This window comes from Eutrigla gurnardus, assembly GCF_963514095.1.
Source record: "Eutrigla gurnardus genome assembly, chromosome: 1".
NCBI classification, from domain to species: domain Eukaryota; kingdom Metazoa; phylum Chordata; class Actinopteri; order Perciformes; family Triglidae; genus Eutrigla; species Eutrigla gurnardus.
This window is the reverse complement of record NC_139915.1, coordinates 8,325,878-8,352,581: the sequence shown is the minus strand read 5'-3', so window position 1 is coordinate 8,352,581 and position 26,704 is coordinate 8,325,878. Positions and strand designations below refer to the sequence as shown.

At 44.7% G+C, this 26,704-nt stretch overlaps 1 protein-coding gene across 6 annotated transcripts in view; it reads left to right on the top strand.

Moving 5' to 3' along the window:
• The window catches only part of sox6 (SRY-box transcription factor 6), a 128,274-nt gene that overhangs the window by 83,469 nt on the left and 18,101 nt on the right, over positions 1–26,704 (top strand). For 5 of the 6 annotated variants that reach the window (XM_084007778.1, XM_084007773.1, XM_084007777.1 and 2 more), the window contains 5 exons: positions 7,336–7,459; positions 11,128–11,207; positions 19,187–19,336; positions 21,360–21,537; positions 21,742–21,929. In XM_084007778.1, the coding sequence (XP_083863904.1) occupies positions 7,336–7,459; positions 11,128–11,207; positions 19,187–19,336; positions 21,360–21,537; positions 21,742–21,929 (720 nt within the window). The remainder of the gene's footprint in view (positions 1–7,335; positions 7,460–11,127; positions 11,208–19,186; positions 19,337–21,359; positions 21,538–21,741; positions 21,930–26,704) is intronic. The other variant, XM_084007776.1, reaches the window with a different exon arrangement.

Here is a 26,704-nt window from a genome sequence, read left to right as displayed (position 1 = left end):
AGAGGGAGCCGCATTAATAGGCTCTACTGTGTACGGGCAGCCGGCAGGGAGAAAGGGCCGCGTGTTTTCTTAGGACTGGGGTGGCAAAGTAAAGCATTCAGCAACAAAAAAAAGAGCTTTCTGTTTTTTGGGGCGGAGGGGAGTCTGAGCGGTCCCGAACGGTACACAATGAATGAGGTGTTTTGTCCTGCACAGTTTTTCATAGACAATAACTGATTTTTTTTTTCTCAGTTCGACAAAATAGCTATTTTTTTTTCCTCTCTTTTCTTCATGTTAACTCTATGAGCTTTTACGAAATCATCAATCATTTTCAGGTGAGGATATATGAGCATGTTTAAAGTCTCAAAACCCTGGTGTCTGTAATAAAGTGCCCCTCCTGCCGAACAACAGAATGGGCTCTGTTGTTATGCGTGGCCTCGGCAGCTGGGCGGTAATAGTGAAGACAGAGCATCAGTCTGGAGACTGACGAGGATGGGGAAACCCAGCTGTATGTGGACAACATCATTATACAAATAAGGGATGGACAAAATCATATTTGATCAAATTCAAGTTCAGATTAGGTGAAAGTATTAAACATATGGACATATAACACAGACAATACCGAGTGGAAAAGGAAATATACATTATGTTTTATGACTCTTTTGCTCAACACAAAAACAGTTAACAGTGGACAAAGGCATTCATGTCTCTCCACTTCCTCCAAAGTGTTGAGGATGTGATGTTTCAAACCTTAACAGCCACATTATTATATAAGCCTCACATACTTAAATCCCTCTATTTCCCCACTCCCCCTGCCCTGTTCACATCACACGCTTGTAGCTATCTGACTAGCCTGTGTCCAATGTTCTTTAGTAGCTCACTCCGCCCCCTGCATCGAGGGTCCACGGCATCTCGCTTATCCCCATTTCCATACATTGAGGATGTATATGCAGGGTAATGACACCGGCCCCAAACCCAGTTTGTTTATGTCTGTTCTCTTTATTCCACATGCTCTTTGTGGGGGTCCCTGTGGATTTGGCCAGTTTACTGACAATTTTAAGGCCAGATCTTGAAAAAAAAATATATTCTTTGGAAGCATAACACTGAATTTGCTGTTGAAATGATCTGTTTGTTAAGGGTGTGATACAGGTTTGTAGTGCGGTGTGCACACAGGTCATACATACATTGGGGTCAGTGTGCAGGAATGTGTTTTGCTTCTAGCGTGTTCAGATTCAAACATACAATGTAATGGAATAGAGAAAACTCTCTTTGGTCACATAAACATGCACCAAGGAAAAAGCTTTTAAAAGGAAAACACACCTTGAGGCTTGACTTTGATATTTATTCACTATATAAATCACATTTTTGAGATGTGGTTAATTTAATTTAAAGAATGAGAACAAATTACTTCATATACACAATTTCTACTCAACCTGATCACATTTCAGAACTAGACATCATTTTTTGCATCTTAATATTTGTGTACCATAATATAAATGCACAAGCACTGACTTGTTATCCATAAGTGAGTTTGTTTTACTTATTTCTGTCCGCCTGTTTTACCATTTTGAGTCATACTGGAGGTTGAGCTTTTGTTATTCTTCCTGCTACATTTAATACTGAAACTACATTAAGCAGTGTGCCGAAATCCTGTAGATGCCAGGCAGCAAACAGTAGGCTGCGGCTTTACCCAGAATTCCACGGGAGCCAGGAGGAGCCGATGATGAGACGGAGGAGGGCTGGAGCGGAGGGATTTTGGGTGGAGTGTGTTAGGAGGGTCAGAGGGTTGGACTACCCTGCTTTCAAGCTCCCATCGACTTAATATAGACATATTGGAATGGCTGTTTTCCAAGAGGGCTTGTTTCACTGTGTAAGGAATTAGTGGAACAAGAAGTCATCTATTGGTTATTCCCTCCGGTCTGACCTCACTCAAGTGTCTGGATTTGCTGCACTTCATCCTGAACAGCAGCCAGTGTAATACACACACAGGCATGACTGATGTGCAGTGTTAACACGCGGACCTGAGCAAACATCGCCTGCTGTCAGAGCCGTAGCTGCACCCCAACAATTCAGAGGAATATCATGGGGCGTTTTCCCCCCAGGCCAGCGCTTATGCACTGTTGATTTTTTGGCTTAAGCTGTCTATCTCTGACTGTCGTAGTGGAAGGGTGCTGCTCGTGCTTCAGGAAGGAAGTGAGGAGAAAGGTCAGAGACTTGACCAGTACAAGGGCCCTTTGTTAGTGACCTGAACCAGTGTGTTTGCCCTCCCCGTTCCAGCGTGCCCATTTCCAGAGCAGACAAGCAGGAATAGTGTGCTTCAGTCTAATGGGTGGTAATCTAAAGACCTGAAGTCTGGCGCATCAAAGGCTTGTGCAAATCTATTGATCTATTTGTCTGATTACCATTAGCTGCAGACAAATCCAAACACCATCATATCTGGATGTGTCGGATCGATGTGTCTGCCGTGTGATGCAACAGTCCGGTGTACAGTGGCGGTGTGACGGGCTGATCAGTGACCTGTGATAAAGGAGAAATGTGTGCTTTAAAAACCGTTGATTGTTTCATGAGGGCAGGGGGGGAAAAATCCTGAAGCAACACAGAGGATTCAACAGCCCAGAAGTACTTCCACAGAGTGATTTTCCTCCTGGTTAGGCTCCAGTACAGTGTACACCCAGCAGGCTGTGTACACAGTGGTGGGTGTTAAACATATCCTGCTGTCTAGTGTCAGTTTTACCGTGTGTGCTGCTGTTGGGATGCAGCCAGACTTGCCAGCTTCCTCAAGATCACTTTCCCTTTAAGCGGATCACAAAAGGTGATTTCTACTTGCAGGCGTGCAGCGTGCAGCTCAGCGGAGAGCACGGGGGAACAAAGTGTGAACTATCGCTGCTTAAAGCAACAGCTGGAGTCTATCCTCCCTGGGTGAAATTACAGAACCCCTCCTATAGAAAATGTGAAAAGAGGAGGTTAGCGAGAGCTGCGGATACCGACAGCGACTTAAGTGTGGAGGTAATTTTATTAAAATGAGATGTCAGTGAAACGGGCGTCCTCTTCTAAATGATCACTGGTAATTTTGATCCTTTCTTTTGTACCATAATAAGCGCACCTATTATGGAATAAATGATCGTACCGAATTAAGAACATCATCACTCTGAGCTCCTCAGACATTTTTGGCCGCCTGCGATCGTATGCTTGTCAGTATGTTTTACTTGTCATAAGTCTCCTTGAGGCAAATGAATGCAGATTTTATCCAAGATAAGCATATGTGTCAGAGGTGTTTTAAAAGGTGTCAAGTAATTAATCAGGATTTTCCAGCCAGGATCTCACAGGTCCTTTCAAGTTAATAACCATGAAACACAGTGACAATGAGGTAGGTGTTTGTCTTTTTTTTTTTTTGTTAATACTGATGACTGATTCCCATCGTGCATCGTGGTGCAAAGCGAGCAGAAAACTTGACCGTGGTTTGGTGTTAGGGGGCGCCGAGGAAAAGGCAGCAGGGGGGGGTTTCAAGCCTCCTGTGTGTTTTGTGGAGGCTGTAACAGACAGTGAGGAACATGGGTGTTGACAGGGGCCCGAGTCAGTGCTGTAATGCGCTGTACATCTCCATTAGCACTCGGTGTTTTGGAGCGGCTTGCCCGCGTGTTGTAGGTGCAGTACAAATACTTTATAGCATTACCTGAGCTTAACACATACCTAGAAACAAGTGAGAATTTTTTTTTTAATGACAGCTTATCAAAAACTATTAATAAAGCGCATCTTTCCACTAAAATATGCTAATTAATATTTGTATTTCACCATAAGTATGCCTCATTAAATAAATAAAAAATAAAAATAAAAAAATAAATCTAGTAGAAGCAAAAGGACAGCATTCATGGTGTGTGTGTGTGTGTGTGTGTGTGTGTGTGTGTGTGTGTGTGTGTGTGTGTGTGTGTGTGTGTGTGTGTGTGTGTGATAAGTGCAAGGAGAAATAAAAGGAGCAATTTGAAGTCCCCCCGTCTTTTACACCTCGTGTATTTACACATCAGAGATGAGACTCTCTGTGAGTCGTCCTCCTCTGCAGTCTGACCTCAGGCTGAGCTGCTGCTACACTGCACACGCTCAGTTGAGCTTCTGTAAGCGCTTTCCTGTTTAACTTGGCTACGGCGTACTCTTGAAATGTATTTGCTGAATTAAATGTTTGATGGAATAATGAACAAAATTTCGCAAAAATAATCAACAATTTGTCCTATATATTTTTTTTTCTTACGAAAGAAATAAAGGAAGACTCAAACAAACGTAATGAACTCTTCCACAATATGGCATCTACATAGTAGAACTGCAAGATGGTTCTATTTATCAAACACCAGCGTCTCCTTGAGAGTGAAACAGATTGCGTGCTGGCCTGGTACAGACTTCATCGGGTCATCAGAATTGATGATACATGTTGCAAGAAGGCTGCGTTCCCCCAGAAACCTCTGTTGGAGTGCTTGCTAGCAGAGACGGGGGCCGCGGCCAAGTCTGTCTGACTGATCACTACAGATGCTCCTCTTCAAGTATTCCGAGTCAGATCCTTAGTGCGGGGTCTTGAGGGACAAACAATAGCACCTGTTCCTCATAAGATAGCCCATTCATGTATCTTTAATGAAGCCTGGGGGCAGATGGTGTGAAATGACATTATCCAGTACTTAGCGGTGCTAAGACAAAAGAAGAGCAGTGCCAGCACAACAATGCCGCTGTATTTACGAGGAGAAGGCAGGACGCTGCCCAAGTGCCCCGCTAACATCTGCTCTCCTTCATTCTCCGACTCTTCAAGATCATCTTGGCAATAGAAATGTCCCGGGCACTCAGCCCATACATAGATGAACTTGAGGGTAACTCTTAAAGGAGGCGAGGTTGGAGCAACAGAGGGAAGCCACACATACAACACAATTTCTGTCTCGTTTTTTTTTTTAAATAATAATATATACTTCTTTTTTCTTTTTTTTTCTCCTACTTTACTTTAGCTGTCAAAAAAAAAGAAGCACTTGTGAAAATGTTGTAATCTTCTCAGACACTGTGCCAGCTGTTAATTGACAGCTCAACTAACCTCCACTATTTGTTGCCACCTTGAAGCTCCTCAGATTTTGATTTGCCTTTCTCTGACATTAGTTGCCGTAAATTAAACTTTAATGCGCGGAGCTCATTACCGCAAATCACAGCTATTCAAACTCAATGCATTTATTTCCCCTTCAATGCGCATTTACACTCCGCCTCGCCTCGGTGAGTCTTGTATATTCTGCTCCATATTTTAAAATAATAATAGTAATAAAAGCTGATATCCCAGATGAAATGATGTAATTTACATTTAATGCCGGAGAAAAATGCGTCCAAGTTTCTGATGCCTTTTGCTGGCTGTCTCTCTCTCTATATATACTGTGTGTAATCTAGACATCTCTTATATGATTCAGTCATATTCATTAATGCAGGCACGCTTTGTCTTTTAATAATAATTTATGGGATTGTGTGGGGAAAATAATTATCTTTTCTATTATTTCCTCATGTGAAGCAGCTGATTGTCAGTTTTGCTGGTATGATTTAAAAATTGATTTTTTATTTAATTAGACCAGTAAGGTTGCCCGAGCATAGACGTCTTACAAAGATGTTTCACTTCGGAGTGTTAGGAGAATGTTCATTTATGTTACTTTTATGTTAATTTGCAAAGAAAAAAAATGGAAGTAACTTCAAATTTACTGCTGAGGCATGTTAGTTAATTCATGAACTACCCAGCAACACACTTGTACAACATACTTGGAGGGACGTGGACTTGAGGGAGCCCTCCTCTGCCCCGTGACTACTGCACATTCAGCAACAGCCTCCATCTGGTTTTACAGTCCAAATACACAGACAGAGAAAAGCTGTGTTCCCCAGTGTTCCCCCCGCCTGTCACTGGCCCGACCTCATGTTGTGACATTAATTATTGTGTTTTTCCATATGTTCCATACATGCAAGGCCAAGATTCATCTCTCATCCATTTTAGCCTGGAAACTTGGAACTCAAATCCCTATAAAGAAATGTTTTATTTAAGGCCATTTGTCGCAGTCTCCTCGGCCATTTATTTTTCATCGGCAACAGCACATTTTGTAGGATTACTTTTCGGAAAAATTACATACTTTTCTATTCTTCTATAATGCACTTTCTGCACTTGCACTTCTGCAAAAGCTCAGTAAGCATAAAATGGTTCTATTTATTTAGTTTTCAGTCTAGCTCTGCACCTCTGGACAGATCGATCAAGTAGTTTTAAGTAGGTTTGGCATATTAGCTGTGAAAGAAACTGGGTGCGACTGCTCCGGTAAACGGTCTACAGGAGGAGCAGCACAAGCTGAAAAAGTGGAGATCATAGCAGACCTCAGCCAGAACATGGGGGGAGAAGTCATTGCTCAGAGCAGGTTGATTTCATGCCCCAATGCAGCGGCAGTAATTGCACCCAGACCCGTTTTATTGCGAGTTGATTTTAAGGAAGGATGAATGGAGAAACATTCAGTAAAGTGTTTATTTTGGGGGATGACCTTTATTAACCCATTTTCCAGGCAGGTTCCCCTGAGGTGGCCTGGCTCGGCGCTAGATTAACCCACGCAGGCCCATAGTAGCTGGGCTGCTCCCGATCACAGAGCTTTCAGGAAGCAGGGAATGACAGTGAGATTGGACCTTGTAACATGTGTGCAAACCCCCACACGCCACTTTTGAGACATAAACTACTCACCCACCCCCGACGCACACATGCAGGGGAGTTTGAGCCGCTAGTCCCAGTAGGCAAGTCGGCAGCAGCCTGGATGGTGAAGGTTAATATGTGAGTGGAACAGACAGTCAGACAATGACATTAAAATGAAATACAGCGTGCACTTTTTACAGCCTGCTATTTTTCCACTGCTGAGAACAGTTGTAGTAAATTACTGGATTGTCTTCGGGCTTTTATCATCTAAATAAATGGTTGCCCAAGATTATGTGAGCAGTCGGACCCTTGAGGCGAGGGGTCTCCTGTGTAAAACATTCAACAATCCCCTCGCCAACGTGTTGTATCCACTGCGACGAATGCGTCTTTCAGCACGTACAGTAATTCTCCACAGACGTGGACCCGCCGTGCTCCGTTGCGCATGTCGCTTCCTCTAACTGACATGGCAACACTGTGCATACGTCTTTGATGTGCCGAGGGGAAATTGTGGTTTGGATTAAGAGCCGGCGTAGCTCGGCCAGGTATTGTGTGAGCGCGGGAGGGCCGTCAGGGCCACGGAGCCTCCTGTCAGCACGCGTTAGCGGGAGCTGTGATCTGGCCTCCCCTCACTGTTTCTATGTGCCATGCCTACGCTTATGCTTCTCTCTGATCTCTGCTCTCTATCTGTTCAGCAGGTCCAGGGTCACATGCCTCCGCTCATGATCCCCATTTTTCCACACGACCAACGCACTCTGGCAGCAGCCGCCGCCGCCCAGCAAGGATTTCTCTTCCCTCCGGGAATGTCTTATAAGCCAGGTACGCTTGCAAGTCTTTGCTTTGTCTTCTCTATGCATGCCAAGTCTTTTTTCCCCCCTCACACTTGTATTCATAATTATACACTTTAGTCTTAAAGTTGCCACACTTTAAAAGCAACAAATAAATGTCTGATTCTTGAGGCTGCTGGCATGCTAGACTCTGTCTGAACTTGGACGTGAGACCAAGGAGTGGGAATGTTGCAGTCCATGTGGAACTATAGATATGGTGGAGAAGCAGAGGAATGTCAACATGGCTGCAACATAAAAGTATATTTCAGGAGTGTGTTGGGTCTGCAATGGTTTTTTTTTCCAAGTATCCACTGTTCCACTGATCCAATACATCTTACAGTCACCCACAAGCATGTCTTTTGATGTTAAATGGGGTCATTAAAAGACAATAAGGTTGATAGCTTGTGGGTGATGTAAGGAACAGGTTTTTCTGCATGTATAACTGTTTTCATTGCCTGTAACAGCATGCCTCTTTCTTTCCCTTTTGTCTTTTTGATTCGAGTGAAAGAGCAGCCCTCCACAGCATTCGAAATTTTAAAAACATTTTTTGAAAAATTGTTGCAACACGTTGACTGACGCCCTGCCAAAGCAGTAACCTTGTATGCCCCCATATCCATGGGTCTATTAAAGATGTGCCACCGCATACCACTGCACGTGTTAAATAAAAAAACATCCATGGCCTAAATTGCTCCCTTCTTATTCTAAGCTTTTCACCTCGCATGCCTTAAGAGCCTGGAGGTTTTTTTTTAGATGTGTCTATTAGTTATTTAATCAAATTAAACAGCACTTTGTTTGTTTTTTAAGTCGTAGTGAAGATTTCACTGTCAAAGAGAGGATTTGGAGGTAAAATTCCACTTGTTTGTTATAGAACAAGGATGAGGATTGACAACATAAAAAAGGCAACTGTGGGAAGTCGGCGGGCTCGGAGCAGAACATTAAAAGGTGTGGTAGTGCAGTTAATGAATTAACTATAAAACCACAGAATGAAAAAAGAAAGTCAGCTATTTTGGAACTATGGAGCCATGACAGCTTAAACAAAGTGCCTGAGGGGGAGTCTTTTACTGGGGGTGCTTTCTGCAATAGGTTTGACATGGAAAATGTTTTAGTTCAAATAACAGCAGCTATTATGGAATCATGGTCAGGGGTCGCCATGTGTATAGCTCCTGCATAATTCATGAGTTCACGAAAGCAAAAAAGGGGGCCTGAAAATGACTCGCGGAGTCGGGAGACGTATTTCAGAAACCTCTATTATTTCTCCTCGGCCAACACAAAACTCACAATATGTCCAGAGAGTACAATGTTATCACCACCACCTGCAGGGCGTACAGGATGCGGCCGTGTCCTTTCTCCGTGAAGTGAGTGGCCAAGCATTCACTTCCAAGACTAAGGCACACTAATCTGATGTTATCCTTATGAGAAAGCTCCCAGGGACCACTGCTTATGACCCCCAGCCCCGTGGCGCTCACATGGCAACAGTCATTCTGGCACCGTAGTGGTAAGTCATCACCTCCCGTTCCCCAGCTGTGCTCAATGGCCTGGCGTTGCATGGTCGACGAGCACAGTCATAGAAACATCAACTCATCTTCTAAACAAATAGACTTCCCTGTCTGTTTGCACTGGTTACACAGACGTGGCAGCGTCGAGTCTGATGTGCCTCTAATGGACCTGCAGAATGACCCCATAGTCTTTGGGCCCCTCTGCCAGTCTTCCTCATAGACATCCTGCTGACAGTCGACATTTCCTTTATGTTATTTTTTTTTTTTTTACCACATTACTGTTTTTTAAGGTTTGTTTCTTTCTTGTTACTGTGTAAATGAATTAGAGTTTATTGATTTTACTTTTCTCCTCTCTTCACATTAAACTCTAGCATCAGTTATACTTGGAAATTAAATATAAAAATGGTGTCCCTGATTTTTCATTTCCATGTAAGCCTGTTTTTCTGCAGAACAGCTTTGGTAATTTGATCGAAAAAGCCAGTGAAAAGAGAAGCTCAGGTTGAGGGTCGCCGTCAAATACTTCATTCATCATCATTTGATCTGGTCTAAGAAAGGTCTCCGCTTCATCTGTCAACCCTCAGCAGATCTATGACTTATATTTCATGGCAGGGCATGAGCAGGGAAATATAGCCTGTTGTGACCATGGCGTCACCTGAACCCCCCCCCCCCCCCCCCCCCCCACCCTTAGCATTCAGAGTCGAGGCTCCGGGCATGGGACCAGCCGTGGCTAGTTAAATACAAAACACAGTTTTAAATGTAATTCCCTTTCACCAGTGACGTTAACCTGGCAACGCTCCACGTTCTGCTGGAGTCTGGTGCCCCGACTCTCGGCGCGACCAAGACCCAGACCTCGGAGCTCCGAGGACCCCCTAGCAGTGGTGTGCTCACTTAGCACATGACCCTCCCCAGGTTTCACATGACATCTAAAGACATCCAGCCATTTATTATTCCCAAATCCTACGTCACAGACAGCAGGGAGAGAGAGAGAGGGAGAGAGGGAGACGGAGTGAAAGTGATACCCAAAAAAAGGAGGTATAGAAATAACCACAGCGCACCCCCGCACATCCAACCCAGCACTATTTGAAACCACTTCTGCTGTGTGATTTTATTTGCTACTAAATGGGGATTGAATTTCCATGGCGTGTATCACATTGTGCTGTGCTGTACAAGATTGCAAAGTGCGGCGAGCAGGCGAGGGGCAAAGTGAAAGAGAAGGTATATACATTTACCTTGTCTGTGGTTTAATGGCTCCATATGTTTGTGAGAAGAAGTGACAGGCAGAAGTGGGGTCTGAGCGAAGGCCAACTACCCCCCTCCACCCCCTCTACTCCCACCTCCCCTCTTCCAGACACATGCTTTAACCCCCCCCCCCCACCTTGAACACTGCACTGCCCCGTCTCACTGGGGCTGTTCTGTCTGTCTCAACACACTAGCCGGAGTGTGTGAAAGCGTCTGGTACCCCCGTGGATATCACTCATACAGCAGCCGTTTTTATATGCCTTTCTGACAAACGTGCTGATGGCAGGCCAACAGCAGTGAATAGTAATGAATAGTGTTGCTATCTGGACACCCATTCTTCCTTGCCTGATCACAGCAATATGCGAGATAAGAATGTGCAGCGTTTTTTTTTTTTTTAACCTTGTTATTCCGACTGCACACTTGTTCTAACCAGTTCGCATACAAGTGCTTTCAGTGAACTGCCAAAGCTATCGCTGAGAAACAAACAATGTAGTTTTGAACAATAGCCAGGCAAGTCTACAGCTGTATGAAGCGCCTGAGGGAACATGCTGGTCCTTTTACATCATCGCTAATTGAATACCAAGGCTGATGTTTAACGTTTATTCTGATCTCACACACACACACACACACACAAAGAACCTGTTAGACTCTGTAGTATTTATTTCCAGGCAGAGTACTGTGCAGGTGGAGGAAGGAGGGAATGGTGTGGAGCGTTCCTCAGTAATCCTGCCCCAGTCCAACCAGCTTACCCTTTTGTTAATGCAGATGTTTGGGCTTGAAGCCGAGGGCTCGTTGCAATGTGCCACATTGCTGTGGCAAAGCAGCGGAGGGCCCCGGGATCCGTGTTGGCACTTGCCTGGTCGCTGTGGGCCAGCTCATTGTCTGAACCTGTATGCATTGTTGTCTCTCTCTCCCTCCCTGACAGGTGATAACTACCCGGTGCAGTTCATTCCATCCACAATGGCAGCTGCAGCAGCGTCAGGACTCAGCCCCCTCCAGCTTCAGGTATGTACAGTGCTACGACAAAGAATGCTAGGGACGCCCGCCAAGCCCGGGGTAGGAAGGATGGCTAAGCAGCTGTACGCTAAGTAATGAGCTGCACACTAAATAATCCTGGAGGCCCCCAGCTCACACGCGCTTATCACCTTACATATGTAATTTATCTCGTTTTATAGAGGATTTATCCCCACTAGCTCCAGCAGACAGAGGAGTTAGGAAGATAATAGTTATTAGAGGGAATGAGAATCACTTAAGTTGCTTTAATCACCTGCCAGTGAATTAATCAGGAGACAATTGATTGTGTAGGCAAAGGATCTCCTTCTTATTGATATTATCTGGTAGAGCCACTGTAATATTTATTACAGTTCTGTGAGGAACAAAGAATCTGAGTAATTATGTACTCATGGTATATAATACAAAGTCAGGCTGCGATGGGGTTTCGAGCCACATAAAACGCCGGGATGGGCTCCAAGCCCTACAGGCTCCTCTAGGACTTTTCTCACACAGCATTTAAAAAAGGCTGAACCCAGGTCAGAGCTTAACCCGAGGCCATAATGTGTAATATAGATAATTGTCTTGGTTCTATACTTCAGGTTGTTACCTTCATCAGTATTACCGTTACCAGGGCTTCCCTCGGCTCGCCATAATCTTTGTTTCCAAATTGGTGATAATGATTCCCTAGCTAATATTTATTTACATGAAAAGGAAAAAACATACGAGTAACAATGGGAAGCTGGATAACAACCACATTTATTCAGCTGCGCTGCTGCTTGTTGCTTCTCTAATTGCCAGTTTCCGTTGCCGTTCTCAGTAATTGTAGACCTTAAGTGTATTTGAGACGATACATCGGTTGTTTAGAGACGAATGGAGGAAACAAAGGATTAAAAAGCATCTCTCCTCCTGACATATGGTTAAGTGGCCGCCGCAGCTTCGTCAACAACAGGGAGCCGCGATTGAAAGCTGCTACGGCAGAAGGAAGAATGTCAAGATTAAACAAGAGAGCTCAAGACTGAGGAGGAAAAGTCTTAGCACACTGATATATGTGGCATTTGTCCTTCTGAGGTTACCACTGTTGGCGTTAACGAGCCTTGGCAAGTTCTGACAATGCACGCAGCTGGCTGCGAGGGGCCGTGCGTCATTATGCAGCCGTGAGAGGAGCTATTAGAAGCATGTAAGGTGTTAAATGACTCTGCTCATGTTTGAAGACGCGCGTCCGTGAGAGCGAAAGGTGGAGGCTGTCGTATGTGGACATGTTCCTGGAGTGTGTGTGTCCGTTGGAAAGGAGCGGTGGTTCAGACAGACACGGAGGGTCTATTTATAATGGCACATGAGGTCAGATGAGTCAGTCGTATATCTGAAGGTTGGGGGTGAGGAGGGGAGAGTGATTTATTCTGATTATGTATCTAACCCTGGGAATGGGCAAAAACAGTGCCTCCAAGACCATGACTTGGCCGACCTTTACAGAACACACAGTAAACAAAAAGAGGTGCATTTTCCCCATTAATTGAAGTCTGTCAGCCTGTCGCATATTCTGCCTGCTGGCTGCTATTTACCCTGCATAGAGACTCCCCTTAAAACAGCATGGCAAGTCAAACATGCCCTTTTCTACATAGCTGGGATCAACACACCATGTGACTGCCACCACTTCCTCTACAAAGCACTGGGCGCCTGCCATGATTAAAAACATCATATCAGGCTCCGTTGCTATTGCTCCCTTTTAGAGCAATAATAGCCCCAGCACCCTTCTTCTTCCAAATTAAACTATTGAAAAGTATTGAAAAATGTCACTCTCATAAATGGAAAAATCTCAATAGGAGGAACACACAATAAGAAAGTTGAAAGTAGTGCATTGAAGTACCTGAGATGCACTCTAGATGTGACATAGGTTCTCCTGTATTTAAAATAAATCTGACAGCTACTTTGAATTTAAAATACGACATAATAAAATATTATCATTATTACTAAATAGATTATTTGTAATAAAAACCTGGTGATCTGAGCCACCCCCACTTATTACTTATCATAGTTTATCTGCATGCATCAACAAGCACAATATTCCACTGACCCCTTTTAAACTGTCCTGAACTTTTCTAGTTTCACCTCCAAGCCCGTTCTTCATCTTCCCAACAAACTTCATACACATACACACAATCCCTCACACACACACACACACACACACACACACACACACACACACACACACACACACACACCCCCCCACAATTAAAATATCTTCCTGTCAGCTGCATGGCAAGGTATAATTTTCACCAATTTACTCAGTTTAGATTGTGCAATATATGAACCTTAAAAAATGATCTTATTGGAAGAATTAATTCCCGCGATGCTGCAGAGGTAATGTGATCAGCCATCCAGTCAGTGAGGCTAGCTGCTCCGTCAGTCTTAATGTCGGCCACGTAGCCTCTTCACAATCACCTCTGTCATAACAGGCGGGGATCCGTCCCCCCGTTTCCCCGCCCTTTCTCCCCTAAGAGAAGAAAACCCAACAAGGTAACAAAGACTTAGAGCTGATGGATGTAAATGAATCTTCCACGGTGCGTTTGAGTGTTGGAGACTGTAATTTGCTTGTCAATACGGGGCCGCTAGCATCACTCCGGTGGCTGGCAGTCTGCAAGTGGCTGTCACCCGGCATTGCTGTACCACAAGGCAATTTCACTCAATGTTTTCCTGACAGATTGGCTCTCGTCCTCAACTCACAGGAGAGGAGGCGGGTAAACTATCCCAGCGCGACATGCCCCTCTTCATTAGTGCCCACACAGAGCGGGGATGAGCCCAGGACCAGCAGGAAACAATGGCTCCGTCCCCCGCCTGTCCCTCCCTGATTACAACTGACACCTCTCACCTAACAGAGGAAATTGTGCTCAGATTGTACCCCAATCTGCCCGGACACCTACTATATTCAATCGAGTGAGGAGGCAAGAAAGGGATTTCCCTAATTCCACAAAAGAATTTTCTATTTGGGATAGAACTTAATTTGCTGTTGCACTAGACCACGTGTGGCAGTAAACAGGAGGAGGACCTTTGAGAAAGTCCTGTTTTCTATCATTGGATGCATACTTTGGGGTTTCGAGAAAGCATTATGGGTTAAAACAGAACATCTGGGGTCTCTGTAGCAGTATTACTGTTAGAACTGAATAAATAGAAACCCTCTGCTTTCACTTTCAGTCAAAGCTCCATTTTCTATCGCTTGCTTTCTCTGTCTCCCCGTCTTGCTTTTCCCATTTCCCATCCACACCTTGAATCCTCTCTGAGTATCTTAGTTTATGTGTTTTTTTCTCTGAATTACTCCCAATCCCTGTCTACACGTTGCTCTTTTTCTCCCCCTGAATTGTCCGGGCCCATCGCATCCTCTCGCTTTACACCGCTGGAAGTTGAGCTGCTTGAGTTAACACTCACCGCCGCAATTACCATCCGCCGTATTTGCCCTGGCATCCCTCTAGGCCCGCGACAAACCTGGGCCCGGCCTCGGCTCACGCTCGCACTGTAAAGATGAAAAGCAAGCCCACATGCTCAGCGACAACCCGGACCAGATCTCAAGCCGACACATCTGAAGGAGTACTCAGAGGCTTAGACGGCTAGAATGATAAGAAAGAGTGTTACGCAGCCAGGCACAAACAGGAAGAAAGTGGGAGAGCGGCAAACCGCACATTATCTTTTGTTTGGATGTAAATGCCTGTGTAGTAAAGATGTGAGGAGACGGCTTCCATCATTAACAAGTGAAGCACTTTTGACTTTGAAAGAGAGAGAGGGAGCGAGAGGAGGAGGAGGAGGGGAGAAAAGAGAGAACAGACATACTGTAGAGAGCAGCTGTTTCTGTGTTTATGAGCAGAGGAGCTCGGCCTTTGAAGGTAACCCAGAGCAGTGCAGTGATGCTAGCTGCGTGTGGAAGGCTGGCTAATAGGACGGCTACGCGAGCAGCTGGATAGAGGCAGTGGTGAACAGAGGGACAGATGGACAGATAGAGTGGATAATGCAGTGAGCTGCACTGAATGGGAGGGCTGGCTCTGGGGCCCCTGGGCCTGGAGAACCCACACACACACACACACTTATGGAAGATGAGCTGTGTTTGTGTGAGAAAGAGAAACTGATAGACTTCATCATATATACGTATACTGTAAGATGGAGAAGAGCAGGAGGAGGGGTCAGAGCCAGCAGGTTGGGTGCCAGCAGATGAGACAGATGTTGGGCCATACTGGAAAGCATCGGCACAGTGCACCAAGGCGCCTTCCTCCACTCCTGACATCTGGGCCTAGCCTGGGTCAGCCTGCCTGGTCGCCCTGGGCAATGAGCCTGTACAAGCCTTGTGGCAAACAGGGCTGGCGCTGTGCTGCCTTTTAAATGGTGCGGCGCACTGAAGCGGAGTTAATGCCCTCATATCCAGCCCAGTGCTCGGTGCCCAGGCCAGGCAGAGGTGAATGAGACATTGACAGACAGACACACTCTCACACAAAGAGACAGGAGTGTCAGGCAGTGCTCACCTAAAATGCAGATGATGTCAATTGGTATTAGGAATAGTTACATAGTTAAGGCAATTTGTTTGTCTTTAGTTTCATATTCTTTGCGGGCTCCATGTGTAATGCACCGTCATCGCTGGCAGCAAGAAATCTGACAAATATCTGCCACTGTATTTTCCAGCACATATTGCCATGCTGTCACTCTGACTTTATTAAAGAAAAACAAGATGCACATATTTTTTCTCTCTCTCGTTCTACTACCAGACATATGTTCCAGTGTTTGCAGAAGGGGGGGGAAAAAGCATTGATGTGCATCATGAGCAAATCAATGTTTTCTTTCCCCCCTCATAATTGATTATATTGTATATTGACCTTTAGCATCAGCTTTTCTGTTTTGCTAAACAAACAGAGGCTGCCCTTCTTAATTGCATATCATACTTCTGAGATGTCCAACATCATTAGCAGAATGCGTAATCTCGGTGTAATGTCGCAGGCAGAAAAGTGAGCCTCCCCGTTTAACCTCTGCTGCCTCCAGAGGGCTTGTTTTTAATTACCAGAGGCTAACAGACTGACCTTGGGCGTGCTGCACTCACTTTGAATCCATGCTTGCTGAGATCTGCGCCGCTCTGCTGGGAACCGGGGAATGATGGGGTCAGAAGGAAGACCTCAGATGTTGTTTCTGTGTGTCTCCTCATTTATATGTCTCGTATCTGTGCTTGGACATAATACTGTTGGGGTAAAAGTATTTAAGAAACAAAAAAACAGCATATACTATATTACCATGCTAATTACACATGCACATTTTTTAATAATGGAAAATGACAGGAAGATACGCCTGCATTCGAGCTAAGAAAACTAAAAACTACAATATATATTTCACATTTTGCTATATTTCTTTAAAATCAAAAAAAGCAAAACAACTTGTGTTAAGAGAAGAGTAAATGGGGAAGAAAGGAAACAGAAGGGTCCCAAGCTCCAGACTTCCTCCTACTCCTCCGATACCCCGGAGTTGGAGTTGACTTTCAGCTTGACCCTAAATACCATGAACCTTTTGCTGCCCCCACCTGGCAAGTACATACGAAGGAGAGGTCATTAGATGTGCGAGAGTCAATTGGGGGAAGCGGGCAGATGTCTTCTGCTTAGGGAGGCCGGTCTTGGCAGGATGTATAATCCCTCAGCCTTTGACACCACAATATATAAATATATATATATATCTATATATATATCATCTTTTAAATTAACAACTTCCTCTACTGTTTCTTGATGTTGTTGCTTCCAACTTAATTGCGTTCTGGGTGTCAAACAATAATTTTGTCATCCATTCTGAATTGGTCAAGCATCAATGTATTTCTCAACGAGACATAATGCAGTGTGAAGGCTAAAGCCTCCAGACTCCACACAGCGAACACTGGGGTACTTGATATCTGCCCTTGGGCGGGGTGCGGCAGGTTAACACACCTTCCAGCTGACTTTCCCCCCTGATTGTATTTATTGTTCTTCGGCTCTTGGAGGCAGAGTGCTCCTTGTTACGAGGATAACCATCGCTTCTCACCCTGTGGCACTGACCTGCTAATCAGTGCTGAAAAGGGGCACCCTGACTGCGTCTAATTTGAGGCAAGGCCTAATTATGCTCTTTTTCCGGGACAATAAAGTTCTTCCCACTCAAGGTCAGGGGCATGCTCATCGACAGGCCTGTTAGCAAACATCTGTCCAACAGACTCGGCTTCCGCTCCTCGACTAAGTCTAGCCTGGAGTGACAGCCAGTGAATGGAGACTCCACTCTCTCTCCCTTTCTCTGCCACACACACACACACGGACACGCAGAGTGCCTTTACCACTGACATTAACTAAGTATAGCTCAGATGAGAAGAAAATAGAGTTGGCTCCTGTGTCCATTCCGGTCGGAGACAAAAGGCTGTTTGTGAGAGAGGTGGGGGCAGTGCTATCATTGTAGGAACATAATCAGTCTGTCATTTCCGCCGCCCATGTGCTGTTGTTATCCCCAGGTCCCCTGGAAGAATGGAGCTTTTGTGCCGTCGCTCATGTGGCAGCGATAAAGTTTCTAACAGGGGCACATATGTGTTTATAACTGGAGATATGTGCGCGGACATAAAGTGCTTTGTTTGGCTTCGGTCTGCATCCACACTGTCAAAGGTGAGGACAGCAGCCCCCCCCCCCCTCCCGTCCACACAAACGCAGTCTGTATGCGACCGGTCCAACCAGGAAATGAGACAGGGGTTTGCTGATTGGCCAAGAGGACAAGAAATTAGATTGTTCCTGACAGCGCCATGTGACTGAATAACTCCGACCAAGCGTGAGGTTTACCTAGCGGGGGGATAGCGGGCCAGCGGGGGAGTTGAGGGGCACTATCTGTCTGATGACGTGAGGTCCAAGGCTACATGGAGTAACTCTGCTTCTCAGGCAGCAGCTCTATTTGACAGACCCCTACTATTTGCAGCAGGAGACAAAAGCCAATTTCATCACTTACCTGGTGGCCGATCGATACGGCCCTGGGGCAGAATGAAGACTCAGCAGTGTGGGAGCGCTTGGCACACAAAAACAAGCACACAAATAATTACCAAAGCAGTCTGGTATTATTTGCTTCAATTTCTAATGATATATATATATTAAAAAAAATGGGCACACAACATAACGTCAAGGCATTAGACTGTAACATTATCCAGGATAAAGGATGAACGACTCTGTCAAAGGTCTGATCCAACAGATAATTAGCAGTCTGTGGCTCACCAGAGTTTTTTAGATACTTCCAAACCCTCATATCAACGTCTTTTAACCACCCTTTCTAGTCTATGCCACATAATCAGCCCGGTGGTGGAAATGTAAATGGAGCTGTCGGAGTTCAACCCTGTTGCAGGGCCCAACTGTTATTGAGTGCTTCACCCAGTCATTTGAACCACTCTCTTGTGTGGTAATGTCACCAACGGTTGGACATCTTACTGATTTCACGCCAAGGGAAATAACGGTGATTACATCAGTATTCTTTGTGCAGGTTTTCTAAGCCTTAATAATGCTTGTGTTTAACATCCTGTGATGGCAGTCCAACTGAGGTCGGGTTTTTAACATTGTGGACTGGGACTGTCTGACACGGGGCTGTGTGGAGACGAATCCCAGGCCAGGAACATCAATAGGAAGCTGTGTAGATCTAGAGAAATGAGAGATCTTTGCTAACACACTTGCATCCAGTCTGCAAACTTTTTCTCTGTGATGAGTGGAAAATAGGGGCTCCAAGTATTTTGAATGAAAGCCATCTCTGTGTGGTTTTTAAGACTGCTGTCTCTCTCTGGGTTCAGCCTTTGAAATACAGTTAAGACCTTTGATGGAGGTTCTCTGCCAGCCTCATGGAAAGAGAGGAAAGACGTAAAAGAGAGAGAGAGAGGAGATGAAGGCAGACGCAGAAGTAGAGACAGTTCTAGGGAGAGGAAAAGGCAGAATATAAAACTTTGAATGTTTGCAAGGATTTGGATGCTAACCGATTTCTCCACCTCCCTACAGCAACTGTATGCCGCCCAGCTTGCCAGCATGCAGGTCTCTCCTGGAACCAAGATGCCTCCGCTCCCCCAGTCCCTCAGTGCAAGTGGGCCCATGTCTCCCTCTTCTCTGAAGAATGACAAGAGTTCCTCCAGCCCCATCACTCACGTCAAGGTACAACCATTAACTCCTTCAACCTGCTGGCCCCGCAGCCCTGGCCTCGAGTGGTACTTGACCTAGCCTAGCTTAGTTGGTGCTGTCTGAATAAAAAAAAAAAGAAGCATCTACACTACTTCAGTGTTACAGCCGGCCGGTGCTGGCCTCTAATAGGCCATCAATCTGTGGGGCTTTAACAAGGCCCTCTCTCTCTTAACCAGAGGTCTGTGGACATGGTTGCTATGACTATGGCTGCTCCAAGCCAGTAATTTGTGGAACACATGGTTTCAAAGTTTTTTCACAATGAAGCATTTTTTTTTCTTTCTTCTTTTTCTTTTTGTAACTGAAATGGAATAAAACTATTACAACAGCGCTTTATACAAACGCTGACAAAAGTGAAGCAAAAAGTCAAATTGACAACTTTGTTTCCCTTGTAAACAAACCAAGTCCAGGATGTGTGTTTTCTGCTGCTGTATGGCATGGATCCACCAGACCTCCATGCAGAGGAAAGGGGTCCATGATGTACATCATCCCCACTCGCTGAGGCCGTAATCAGGAACATACGCCCATTTGGAGTGGTTTAGTGTAATAATATCACAATGGAGAAAGACCATAAATCATGTCATGGTAGGAAGGCTTTCTGGCTTTCTCTTCAACACAAGCACACATAATCCTTCAGGTCTCTCGCCTCCTGGGATTTCTATTGAAAGATTGTCATTAAACTGACTCAACATTGTTATTTCATCGTCTGAATACAACTCTCCATTTATCAGATTACATGGATGTCCGTTAGGCCAATATTAATACAATGCTAATTCTAATAAAAATATTAAAAATATTGCCAAATATCACAAAATAGAAAAGAAAATTAATTACACATAAATGGAAAGCACACTTATATTATGTATATAGTCCAAATGGAACCATATTGCCTTTAGTTGTGTTTGTCTGCTTTCAGCTTCACTGCATGACAAACTGTTATTGGCACAGCGATAACAAGGCCTTGGGGCAGTCTATGCTTGAGCCATATGTTTGGACAAGGAGACACTTGGGCTTTGAAAAAGTCTGTTAACGACAGTGTAAGCCCTAATCTGACGGCTGTATACACAGGACAATTTATACTGTGCAAAGTGACATTTCTCTGTGGGGATGCTCATGTTTGACTTGCTTCTATTCAGAATCATTCAGCATTTATTGTATTTAAGCAAGCTTGTTATTAGATGTTATTCATCTTGGAATTTCCTCATATATTCAAAAATCATATTATCGATTGATAACATTTTAATATATATATATTTAAATCTTAGGAAAAAATCCTATATTATATAGTCGTTTTGTTTGCATTCATCCCACCGTTAAGGGTTCAGGGTTTAAACCATGTGAAGTGCTGAAAGGCCACCCAGGGTTTTCCTGCAGGAACCCATAGATAAAACCATCTCAGGTTGCAACCAGTCCAGCAAATACAGCACCAGTCTCCTCTTCTGACCTCATCCCAAAACTACACCATTGAGTTGTTTTTTTTCTCCACATCGTATTTTTTAGGAATAGGCGTATCAAAGCATATGTTAACACCAAGCATGCACAAATGAGGAGTGAAATTAGAAAACAAGTTAATGAAGTAGATAATGTAAGTCGACATCTGATGAATGGAACAGCTGTCTTTGATCATTGGCACCGCCGTTATCTGGTCATTATTTATTCTTCGAACCGGAGTGCAGACACAGAGAGCAGGGAGGAGGAGAGGGAGAATATATGAAGATGTACAGAGAGACAGAATCTGCTTTAATTAGTGTGAACAAAGGCGCTGGGCAACTGTGAAGACGATCGCAGTGGCACAGCTCCTAAGGAAGGATGGATGAGGAGAGGAGGGGAAAAAACAGAGGGGAAGAGCCAGAGAGGAGGTGTGGGTCAAGATAGGGATCCTATAATTAACCGGGAACAGAGGAGAACTGTGCTGTCTGGGAATCCCGAGCCCCTCCAAAAATGGAGGGGAGGGGGGACCTACTCACATCTGTCTTCTCTCATACTCCTGCTGCCGTAGGAGGAGGGAACACAGCCGCTCAACCTGTCTGCTCGGACAAAGACGACGGACCTGCTGAAATCCCCCACATCCCCGACGCAAAACCTGTTCCTGGGCAGTAAAAGCAGCCCTAACAGTCTCCTCGGCAAGGGCGGTCTCCCCAGCCCACTTGGAGGCCTGGGCCGAGGCTCATCTCTGGGTAAGACCTCCGCTGCACAAACAAGATCCCACACAGATTTACCACTCAAACACACACTTACAGTATGGACTCACATCCAGGGAAACCACATTGCAAGCCTGGTGCACGAATAAATGCCACTTTCAGGATGTCGTGTGAAGTTGTTTATTCTTGTGTGGAAGTATGTTTTCTGGCCGACTGACTGTGTGCGCGTGTGTTTTATAGATATTCTGTCCAGCCTAAACTCCACCGCGTTGTTCGGGGACCAGGACACGGTGATGAAGGCCATCCAGGAGGCTCGCAAAATGAGGGAGCAGATCCAGAGGGAACAGCTGCAACATCACCAGCAGGGCATGGAGGCTAAGCTGTCCGCCCTCAGTTCAGTGGGCCTCAACAACTGCAGAGCTGACAAGGTTAGAACTACTATCACATAGTCTGTCTCTGTTTTAACTCCAGATTCAGGTCTTCTCCATTGCAAGTTTATTCCATAAAGCAAAAAAACTAAAAAAGCAGTTGACCACAAAGGCTGCTCCGTTCACCCCGCAAGTCGTGGAGGCAACTATTAAAGAAAGTGGAACATGGTGATTCTGATACGCCGGTAGTTCTTAAGGCTTACATTTCTATTTAATCCGTGTCCAGGGTGGTCGTATGGATAAGAGCTGGCATAGTTCCGTGTGTACATGTGTGTTAACTCAAATTAGTATGAATCTGTTTGTGCGTGTTTAGAGGGCTCGGCGTTGTTGATGTCGGTGTGAGGTCCGTGACAGGCCATAGCGCTGCCCGGTGCGGGTTAAGAAGACTCTGATGTGTATGCCCAATTAAAGCAGACTCGCAGCCCTCTCCGTCCCCTGACACGGGATGGGGCTGCTTTGTACCAGGAGCACACACTCCCAGGGATTCCCTTTAAAAATATCTTCAATCGATGAGTCAATCAAGGAGAGGGAGAAAAAAAAAAAAGCTGTCCTCCTCTCTTCAGCTTGATGCCGTGTTGCCAGTTGGCTGTGTGGAGCAGGCAGGAACTGGGAGCGATGCTCATTAATATTTCAGCACCTGACACTTTCAACCAACAGCCTCAACTAGGTCAATGTATATGTAAAAAAGTCAATGAATATCTATTTTGATTTCCCCTCTAATTTGGTGTTTGGAAGCGATCACTGTCTATGCAGGTGGCAATCAAATATGCTCTCACTGAAGTGAAGACACATAAATTAGTGCAGCCCAGGGAGAGGACACAGACGGAGCCTCTCCTGCACTTTCTGACTCAAACAAAAAAGATCTTTACGAAAATCACTCAATCCATAATCTCAGATTTTTACTGACAAACTGCGGCTCAAGTGTGTTTCTCCCAAAGTTGAAAGAAGCAGGCGGTTTTCTTTCTTTAGTTATAATAGGTATGTGCGGTTTTTAGCATGATTACGCAGGAGCTGCTGCATCTGCCGCCCAAATAAGGTGAACCGGTGGTCAGTCAAGCAGCCAAATCTGCCACGACATGAAAGCAGTAACTGCACGATGCCTGGAAAGAGCCATTTCCAACAGGCAGCACACACCTACATCTTACATTCCCCTTAGCAGGTAGAGCTTCACCTTCTTTTTTCACTGCTTAGTCTTTTGTATATGATTCAGTTTTGTTTTCCTCTGAATTGTGGACGTGTAGGTTCAGTGTCAAAGCAATCCTCTCGGAGGAGTAGAATGTTTTTTTCCTGTTTCTTTTTTTTTTGTGGTGCAGCTTGAAATAGTCAGTAACTCCTCACCTCTAATCCACCCTTTGTCTGTGTGTGTGTGTGTGTGTGTGTGTGTGTGTGTGTGTGTGTGTGTGTGTGTGTGTGTGTGTGTGTGTGTGTGTGTGTGTGAGTCAGAGAGAGTGTGTGTGTTGGGGGGCAAGGTAAGTGAATGTCAAGTGATGATAAAACGGCCATAAATTGAAATACTATTTAAGAAAACGAGTGCACTAATAGGATTGAAAACACGCAAAAAAATGAAACGGCAAATAATAGAGAAGTTGATGCGATTGTTGCATTTGGAGTCATTTAGGCTCACGCACACGTCTCATTACAGCATGGTTTATTGTCCCGTTGAATAACACCTTAACCGGGTTCATGCTTGACACTCCGGCTCGTGCAAATCATGGTGAGATATCGTCAACTCCCGGTTTCCGTGACACTGGCCCTATTAGGATGGTGTGAAATGAGAGGCACGCTTTATCAAGTCAGCTAAAAGAATTGCCCCATCATCTTCATCCTTCGGCTGCAATAAAGAACAGTAAGCTGTAATTCAGCGGTGAAATGAGAGGGAAGGAGAGAGAGCCTTTTGCTGATACGAGCCTACAAACCAGAAAGGTTTGAATGCCCCTGATAAAAGCTTTCACTTTGGTCAGTTTCAGAATATTAATATTTCAAGAAAGCGCCTCTCACCTGACATAAATATGGTGCGGTCTTTAATAGCTCCCCCCCTCTTCCCCATGCCTTGTTTGGAAGTTTATCATAGAGAGAGCTTACATGAAGAAGAATCTGGAAAGGTAACATAAATGGGATTAAGGAGAGGTTAAGATCATCCAGCGTGGCTGTTAGAGGGGGATATTAAATATTGATTTATCCCACTGTAATGACCGGGTAGAAGAGTGGGTCTAAGTGCTGCTTACAGATGGATCAATTCATCTTTTCATAAAAAGTGTGTCGAAACAGTACAATGCATTCCTCCCTAACCTTTATCACTATGACTCCAGCTCTCTCTCCCTCTCCCTCCATGGCCGTTGACCTAGGAGAACATGGTGTAGATCAGACTCTCTGTTCTCCGGTATACAAGCCTTTAACCTGAGGACATGTAAAATATTCATGCATTACAGCAGCGGATTTTCTTTCTACTCTTTGTATTTGTGTGTTTCTACTATATCCCATCAGTACAATAAAACCTTTTACAACCCTCCTGCAATTTACCTTTTTGAAATATTTATCCAAAGGTATTATTGTCTGCGGAGGGCAATTACTTTGTTCCATTATTTACTATCTCCTCCTCACCCAGTGGAAGCTTTTACCTAGAATGTGCCAGTATGCCTACAGGTCAAATACAGTACGTCTGAATCCATTTGTAACCATTTGAATTGTTTCCCTCTATTATGCACCGTAGCTATAACTGGACGTGCTGTTTTCCAGGGTCACGGGTGAATAAATACGAAACATGTGTGTTTTCACTCGGGGGGTGGTGAATGCAGAGATTCAACCATGTTACCGTCTTGTCATCAACATTTATGAGCTGCTGGGATATACGGCCAGCACATCACGGATACGTATTCATTGGCTCAGCAGAATAAAACAAAACAACTGAGGACGTTTAGACAATGTATTCAAATGAGTTGGTCTGAATGTAAAAGCAGAGTTTTGAAAATTAACAAAGTAAATTGCGAAATGAACGTTTCTCCTTGTTATAGAAGGCATTTATGTTATCTGTAAATGTAAGCCACCATTACATTTAAGTAACTCACAAATCTATTGCTTCATATAACGCGTTAGTGCAAAATTGGTCAGGTGCTCGACCTCGTTGCAGACATGAATATACGTGTCTGTAAATTGTTGTTTACCTGTCAATGAGCATACAAATCCATCTTCATGGAAATGTATGAATGCCTCTTTGATAAAAGACAAGTAGAGATAAAAGTCTCTGGTCCACATCTGCAGTTTAAACCTTGTTGTCGACCTCCGTATTGTCAGCTATGACAGATTTGTAAACTGACGCATCAATTTCTCTACACTTCAGTTCTGTTAGACGTGGCATATGTGATGCCCTGGAGGTTGTGTCAGATAAAATATATTCCTCTGCTGACATGTCCCTAACTGGAATCAAAAGGTGAAAGGTCCAGTGTATTAACCTATTGAACTGCCCTTTTCTGCCCCGCAACACCTCCTTTGCTCAGTATTGATGACTGCAATTGTCCATTTCCCATGTCCCACAGCTCAGCCTGTAAATATTCAAATGGAGCTTACACTGGTGCTCCACAAAATCCAGACTCCTAACCTATTGGTTATAGTGGTTGTACTGGTCTCTCCTCCGTGTGTGTGTGTGTGTGTGTGTGTGTGTGTGTGTGTGTGTGTGTGTGTGTGTGTGTGTGTGTGTGTGTGTGTGTGTGTGTGTGTGTGTGTGTGTGCATGTGCGTGTGTTCAGGGCTCTATTCAGGAAAAGCCCTCACAAAGACTTTGAATATAATCTTGTCTGGTCTGCAGCCCTGGAAGCAATTTTCTGCTCCTTTTCGACTGCTGTCTTGGAAATTGCAAACCAAGGCGTTTTGGCTGCAATGTAAATCCTTGGCATACAAGGGTTTGCCCATCCAAATTAGATTATGCTCAGCTCCCAAACACTGGCTGTAGCCTGCAAGTGCTATTGTGAATATTGCTTACATTAATGCTTTGTCCAATTGTTCATGTTCGCCAAGAGGAAAAAAGAATGACTCTGGATAATGTGTGTGTGTGTGTGTCTGTGGGCTCCTATCCCAGGTCAGGTCTTTAGCTCGTCTCGCCTCTCCCCAGAAAGACATCAACACTGCATCTTGGTAGGGTCATTTGGCGGTGGCGGCTCCATTATTTTCCAAAGTTGTCATTTTTACATGGTGAATTTCTGGCCTGCTTCGGTAGCGCAGACATGCTGCTGGCCCTGGTGGCTCAGACCTGTGATACCACACTCACCACAAGGCACATAGAACAAAGGGCGAGGGAAAGAATAGGCCACAAAGGACCATTTATAGTCTACAGTATTGTTGTGGCCAGAACATAATGGCTGCAGTGTCCAACAAGTCTTGAGGTTTTGTCCTCATGTGAAAAGGAGTTTTTGGTAATGCCTGGAAGGTTTGATAAGGCAGGAGATTTCAGCCCAAGTTCACATTCCCTGGAGGACCCAGTAAACAGTTCTGGATCATTGAGGATTGGAATCCCGTAGAAGTACATGATGCCAACGCCAATGATCTCAGCGGCGTGGAGAGGAACATAAGAACCGAACGCTGAATTTGAAATGTGTCACAACACTGAGGTTTTATATGACAAACAGAAACGATGGCATTTCCAACACCTCACTCTAATTGAAGAATGTTTTGCATTAAACAAATGTGTGTGTATGTATTGATCCCAAAATGTCCCAAAGTACGACAACAAGTCGAAGCAAACTTCACATTTGAAATTGGCACTTAAAGGTCACATTTTGTAGG